Here is an 8,090-nt window from a genome sequence, read left to right as displayed (position 1 = left end):
TTATTGAGTTCTATGTTAAACATAGAAAATTATTTAAAAAAAATATGGAGTCCCAGAATAAAATGAATCAATTTGTAATATTTATGAAACATCGTAGATGTTAACCTGATTTCACATGACTGACTTTAAAGTAACTTTGACATCAAAGCTCCATTAAGAAAATGTTCACAACGGAAGACCGGAAATAGAAAAACAAGAATGCAGACGACATTGTTAGGAGAGACACAATTAAAAGGTTGAACTATACATCACAAAATTCCTAGCTAAACGTTGAAAACATCTCACTGTCAATGAATTGATTCGGCAATTGATGCGGAAATATAATTTTTAAAATGAACATATCCTCGTTACCATGGTAGCCAAATATATTTCATTTATTCCCATCGAAAATTCTTCACATGTGGATAAAAATACATATACGAACTTCAATAAAATTGTCTGGTAAACAAAGAAGGATAAAAATATTAACTTAAATAGAAAATGGCATATAACGGTACCACACAAATTGAAGTTTATTTATTTTGAAAACAATTTTTGTTTTTGTTCTTAGAGAGGTTAAATTATTCAAGTTGTTTGGCTTTTGGGACTCGGGAATTCGTGCATCTTTTAGTTACACGAGTGTATTTGCAAACGAGTTGAATAAAATAATGAAATGCGAGGCTGTTGAGGATTTTTATCAATTTTGTTAAGCAAGTGCAATAAATTCAATGTGAAAAATTACTTTTATCGCCCGTTAGATTTTCCTACTTAACATAACAACGTCAACTTCAAAGCTTTAAATACGTTTATGTAATATCAATATTATGTAATTGCTTTATTTCACTCCCATTATGTCAAACATGTGATAAAATGTTTATTTAACAAAATCAGAATCAACAGATACTTTTGAGTAAGTATAGGCCATGACAGCAGATTTGATTTAATTGTTTTATCATAAAAGAAGTTGGGGCCTCCGTGTCCGAGTGGTTAAGGTCGCTTACATTAAATCACTTGCCACTCATCGATGTAAGTTCGAGCCTCACTCGGGGCACTGAATTCTTCACGTGAGGAAGCCATCAAGCTGGCTCACGGAATGTCGGTGGTTTTACCTGAGTGCCCACCCGTGATGAAATAATGCACGGAGGGTTACCTAGGTCGTTCCTTCTCTATCAAAGCTGGAAAGTCGTCATATGGCATATAATTATGTCGGTGTGACGTTAAACCCAACAAAAATAAAAGACGCCTGATCAGGGGTGCTGTATTCGGCTATCGTGGGGTTTGCATTACCAGTACCAGGTCCGCTCTCCAGGAATTTGCAATACCTTCATCAGACATGTTGTATTCGGCTCTCGTGGACTTTGCAATACCTTCATCAGACATGTTGTATTCGGCTCTCGTGGGGTTTGCAATACCTTCATCAGACATGTTGTATTCGGCCCTCATGGCCTTTGCAATACCTGTATCAGGTCCGCTCTCGCGGGGTTTGCAATACATTCATCAGACATGTTGCATTCGGCTCTCGTGGGGTTTGCAATACCTTCATCAGACATGTTGTATTCGGCTCTCGTGGAGTTTGCAATACCTTCATCAGACATGTTGTATTCGACTCTCGTGGGGTTTGCAATACCTTCATCAGAGATGTTGTATTCGGCTCTCGTGGAGTTTGCAATACCTTCATCAGACATGTTGTATCGGCTCTCGTGGGGTTTGCAATACCTTCATCAGAGATGTTGTATTCGGCTCTCGTGGAGTTTGCAATACCTTCATCAGACATGTTGTATTCGACTCTCGTGGGGTTTGCAATACCTTCATCCGAGATGTTGTATTTAGTACTCGTGGGGTTTGCAATACCTTCATCAGACATGTTGTATTCGGCTCTCGTGGGGTTTGCAATACCTTCATCAGAGATGTTGTATTCAGTTCTCGTGGGGTTTGCAATACCTTCATCAGAGATGTATTTAGTACTCGTGGGGTTTGCAATACCTTCATCAGACATGTTGTATTCGGCTCTCGTGGGGTTTGCAATACCTTCATCAGAGATGTTGTATTCAGTTCTCGTGGGGTTTGCAATACCTTCATCAGAGATGTTGTATTCGGCTCTCGTGGGGTTTGCAATACCTTCATCAGACATGTTGTATCCAGTTCTCGTGGGGTTTGCAATACCTTCATCAGAGATGTTGTATTCAGCTCTCTTGCAATACCTTCATCAGAGATGTTGTATTCGGCTCTCGTGGGGTTTGCAATACCTGCATCAGACATGTTGTATCGGCTCTCGTGGGGTTTGCAAGACTTGCAGCTACGATGTTGTATTACTGTATAGAGAGGTTGTGTTTACAGAGGTGATACTGTATATAGTGGGTTTGTTTATAGAGATTAGACTGTTTATAGAGGTTGTACTTTATAGTAGAGGATGTGTTTATAGAGGTTATATAAAGAAATTGTGTCTATAGATGTTACATCTTAGACAGAGCTTATGTTTGTAGAGGTTATACTATATAAAGAGATTGTGTTTATTAAGTCAATGTTATGTTAATAGAGACTATACTGTTTATAGAGGTTATACTATATAGAGACTATACTATTTATAGAGGTTATACTATATAGAGACTATACTGTTTATAGAGGTTATACTGTTTATAGAGACTTTACTGTTTATAGAAGTTATACTATATAGAGATGTTATTTTTCTAGAGGTTATACTGTATATAGCAGTTACAGTAATAACGATTTACTAATAGATTTGTTTGCAAGGCAAATGACACGGAATCGTCATTAAACGAGATTTAACAAGAATTATTACAGATTTGTGTTTTCATGTATGCGAGAATTGTTCACCTAATGGACTAATCTGCTTGTCAGTTACGAGTTATTACATATATCACGGGGGAGGAAGTGTTACACGAAGGATGGAGTTCTTCTGATAACCTGTCATGTTTTCTTATGATAACTGTTACGGAGTTTCTGGAAAACGTTACAGAGTTCTTCTGATATCTGTATGACAAAACAAGGTATCGGTCGACAAAATGGTAATAATTTATCTTTGAAAAGAGACAATTGGGTGTAAAACTAAAGTTTGATGATCAAGGTTGCTTAATGTTTTGTGCTATGTGTCAGAAAAAAACTGTTTAGTCTAATAATCAGCGCCACTTCTTTGAAATCAAAACATTTTGATTAAAATATCAAAATCGTTTGCTTATTCATATATATTAATCTACTCATTCATGTTCTCCATCCTCACCACACACAATAGACTAATTTTAGTGCAAAGTTGCAAACATAAAACACTGTCTAACAATTTTATGCTCGATTTTTCAAATGTTACGGAGTTCAGGTGATAACTCTGAAGATGTCACAGAGTTCTTATGATAACTTTTGTTACTACCAGGGTGTTTCTTGAGCTATGTTAAGATACTGTTTAGCTAATTTTATTATTTAGAAAAGGTCTTAATCATGTTCGAATGTAAGATGTTTATCCACGGCACAGTATTGTGGTTATATAATGTATGATATGAGTGTTTTGTAAAGTTTAAAACTATGTGCAGTATAACGACATTTATATAGTAAAATACGAATAGGTAACAAATGCGGTAAATTGTATTTTTCGTTCTATCAATGGATGTGCCAATGTTCGTGAACAACATTTAGTGGATTCTGTTTGGATTGATCACTGAATTAATACCAAGTCCTTTATCTTTAGTTTAGGGTACATCTAAATGCTGAATTTGCAGAAGCTGTTTTTTTTCTGAAGTGGTTTATTTGCATTACTATGTATGACTGCTGTTGTCATCTCATGCGATTCAATTGCATCCTTAATCCGAACACTTTCGCATACTATGTATACAGTTGTATTCATACCAATAGATTGTCATAAAAAATGTAATAATGATATTAATAATAATAATGCTTTATATTATCAGTAACATTATCATAACTTTACCATCATAATTCTTCTAATCCTTCATATAGTACAATTTTAAAAGTTGACGCTGAAAGAGTACAGTCACCATGCGACATTACACAGAGAGCGAGCTACCGCTTCATGTGTCATCTGTTGACATGAGTCATATGATGCTATGGCGTATTTACCACAGACTCAAGGTAGATGACCGACATGTTCGTATTTGGTGCATTTAAATGTGACTGGCGTAAATACTGCGATAAAACTTAATTTGGTATTGTCATAACATCTTACAGAATGCATATAATTTTCTATGCGCTGAATACTGCGTACCAAAAAGGGGGTTGTCATCCTCATACATGCATATACTATTTGTCTTAAAGAATATTATAATGCGTGAATTTTAAAGTGCTATCTATATCAATCATTCACCAGAAACGACCTTTGCTATTGCCAGAATGCTATAATATGAATAGAAGGGCATTTTGGGTCTAGTTGGAAATATTGTACAGTAAGAGGATTCTGCACTTTCTTACAATAAAATACCCAATATAATTTCCAAGCCAATTAAATGAAAATAAGAATGTATTTCTGTAACTGTTTGACACTGTACATCATTTATGTACAATCTGTATTTCAAACCTTCAACATAGTTAGCTAGATCATCATTATGAGCGTACACAGTCCCTTTAAAAGTAACATCTAGTTAGAATAAGAAATATAACACTAAAAAGTTACCATTGGACCTCAAAAACACACATACCATACATTATATAACCACAATACTGTGCCTTGAATAAATATCTTACGTTAGAACATGATTAACACCCTTTCTAAATAATAATATTAGCTAAAAGGTATCGTAACATAGCTCAAGAAACACCCTGGCAGTAACAAAAGTTATCATAAGAACTCTGTGACATCTTCAGAGTTATCACCTGAACTCCGTAACATTTGAAAATTCGGGCATAAAATTGTTAGATAGTGGTTTATGAGTAGATTAATATGTATGAATAAGCAAACGATTTCGATATTTTACTCAAAATGTCTTGATTTCAAAGAAGTGGCGCTGATTATTAGACTTAACAGTTTTTTCTGACGCATAGCACAAAATATTAGGCAACCTTGATCATCAAACTTTAGTTTTACACCCCATTCTTTCTTTTTAAAGATAAATAATTACCATTTTGTCGACCGATTCCTTGTTTTGTCATACAGATATCAGAAGAACTCTGTAACGTTTTCCAGGAACTCCGTAACAGTTATCAGAAGAAAACATGACAGGTTATCAGAAGAACTCCATCCTTCGTGTAACACTTCCTCCCTCGTGTTTATGTATAGACTGAAGTATTTGCCTTTAAATATCATTTTCATCTACTGCCGATCATGCATTCAATCAAGATTAAATTAATGTCTAGGGGTAACCCGGACCAAACTTTTAACAAGACATGTTACATACCGAAATGTTCGTAAAAGTTTGTAAATTCTGAAAGTGCCGGCATAAATTGGCATAAATGGTGGAGAGCTGAGAAATCAAAGATGGCGTCCAAGATGGCAGCCATAAAATGAAAAAGTAAAGAAAATAAGGTTTTCTTCCTTCAGTTTTGCTAGCATGCATTGTTTTGTAGAATCATTGTAACACGCCTTTTATCAATTGTAAAACATTTAAAGTGTTACATTTTAGGGTAAAAAAATATGTCAAAAGGTCAAATTCCCGCAAAAAATACAAATTTTACCCATTCATTATCACTAATTTGTAGTTTTTACTGATACTAAAATGTGACTTTATATGCGCATTTCAAGCAGTTTAACAGAAAAATACTTGAAGAAGTTGATACATTTGGATACGTGTGTCCAATTTTCTTCGTATGAAAAACAAATGTTGTGGTCAGTTTCTAGTTCTATTTCATGTTTTGCATTCCCTTTAGGATAGGGATTTTTTTCATCCATAATGAGAATAGCTACATGTGTGGTTAATTTACGGTAATTGTTTTATATTCTGTTTATTAGTTATTTATTTATATTTGTTATCATGGTTACGGATAATGTCGTATTATACATAAACAGGTTTTCAATGCTATTCAATTATTGTGCGCATATTGCCTCAAGCAAAGATTTGCATACAAAAAAAGCGTTTATTTTTTCATAACTTGAAAAATATGCACCTTAAACTTTTTTAAAATGTTTCGACGATGTCACTGAAATAACTAAGTTTTACAGGAGCTGAAAAAATAAACATCGTCATATTTTCCAAAAAATTATATAATCATATTCGGTTTTAAATGTCAAAACTGAAAACAAATTGACACTATTACACTGCTTAAACGTAAGAAAGATGTAGTTGACTGATAACCTATCCCAAACGGGGATATGGTAGGTTGACAAAAATGTCGCCCCTTTTTCGTTAGAGAAGGGGGCATTTACCCTGTGATTCGTGTATGTGATCGCACGGTCACATTTTTTTTTACAACGGTGTCATTTTTTAGTGTTGTGAGACATGTTCAGTGGGAAGGACTCAGTGATCATTGCTAATGATCAGTGTTGAGTAATCACAGCTGAGTACTTTTCACAGAACATCGATCATCTGGTAGTGGTCACGGCACCGTGAGTACTACTTACTTGGTAACGTTCACGGCACTGTGAGCATTGGTCACTGAGTACTTTTCACGCCACTGTGAGTACTGCTCACTGTACTGTGAGTATTGCTCACTGGGTAGTGTTCACGGCATAGTGAATACTGCTCACTGAGTAGTATTCACGGCACTGTGAGTATTGCTTGAACTAAGTAGTGTTCACATTACCGTGAGTACTGCTCACAGAGCAGTGTTCACGGCACCGTGAGTAGTGGTCACGGCACTGTGAGTACTGCTCACTGAGTAGTGTTCATGGCACCGTGAATACTGTGAGTATTGCTTTCTGGGTAGTGTTCACGGCACCGTGAATACTGCTCACTGAGTAGTGTTCACGGCGCTGTGAGTATTGCTCACTGAGAAATGTTCACGGCACTGTGAGGACTGCTCACTGAGTAGTGTTCACATTACCGTGAGTACTGCCCACTGAGTAGTGTTCATGGCACCGTGAGTATTTCTCACTGAGTAGTGTTCACGGCGCCGTGATATACAAACGATAAAGTCAATTCCTATTGCTGCAATCCAGAGCATGTCTCCATTCGTCCATCAGTAGATTTGGAAGGGTTTCCGGACATCCATAACATTTTCTGAAAGCAAAGCACAAACTATCAAAATATGTGTAATATAGACAGTTGTCTGTCCAGGCAGTATCATTTTTTTTTGATGGGATAGGTAATACACTATTTATATATGTATACCAGGCATTGTTGTTTTTGATATGAGTAACCTTGACCTGAGCAGGATTTAGTTTACCCGGGAACGATCTAGTTGCAAACGTTTAATGGTTGGTTCAGAAGAGCTTGTTTGCTTATTGTACTGAAATTTTCTCAGCTTCTGTGGCCATTTTAGAGTCAAACTTTTCTATAATTTTAGGTGTCCGTCAGTTTTCTTATGCACTGCATGCCAAAGTGCAAGAGAGGTCGCAATAAAGAAAATAAACGAAAAAAAGTAACTTTTTAGTGTATCATGACAAGTAGATTACCCATGAGTTAATCAGTATAATGTAAGTTTTTCATCGATGACGGGTATGTTTCTGTTAGCTTTTTATCTGATTCTGCTTCTCTTACCGTAACACTTAAAGTAGGCAAATAGAATCTTTGCACAAAATGTCATATTTATCAACAGATGTTATAGTCTATCCCATTAAAAGATTGGTATTGGTGTCTAGTACGATGCATCAATATATATTTATAACTAACCTCTATAAAACCTATATCACTATATATATATTTAGTATAAAACAACATGATTCATTCAAGATGTTACATCTTACAGGTTCTCGCTGTGAAATTCAATTAACTTCATTTAAGGGGAGACATATAAGGACACAATGTGATATGTAAATGCGTTTATTGGAAAAGTTTGTGCCGAATCATATAGAATTTCGTTAACTGCTCATAGGTTACGAAAAGAAAGCATCAATATATTTTCTATTGACAAATCTGCACATGGACACGGTAAAGCAGTTACATCAAATTTCAGTGAATGGTATTTGGAATTCGGACATCGGTTTTAAGATTTGTGATGGACTTACGAGAGTTTTCTTGGTAAAGTTTTTATTTCCATCTTTCTTTATTTATTTT

General features: G+C 35.4%; 1 protein-coding gene across 1 annotated transcript; it reads right to left on the bottom strand.

Moving 5' to 3' along the window:
• Positions 1-1,441: 1,441 nt before the first annotated feature.
• On the bottom strand, positions 1,442-1,975 carry LOC128547147 (proteoglycan 4-like). The gene has a single exon (XM_053518896.1). It carries the CDS (start codon positions 1,973-1,975, stop codon positions 1,442-1,444), a length of 534 nt encoding a protein of 177 aa, XP_053374871.1.
• Positions 1,976-8,090: the final 6,115 nt, after the last annotated feature.

The sequence above is a fragment of the Mercenaria mercenaria genome, chromosome 12, assembly GCF_021730395.1.
Source record: "Mercenaria mercenaria strain notata chromosome 12, MADL_Memer_1, whole genome shotgun sequence".
Taxonomy (NCBI): Eukaryota; Metazoa; Mollusca; class Bivalvia; order Venerida; family Veneridae; genus Mercenaria; species Mercenaria mercenaria.
This window is presented reverse-complemented; position numbering and strand designations above follow the sequence as displayed.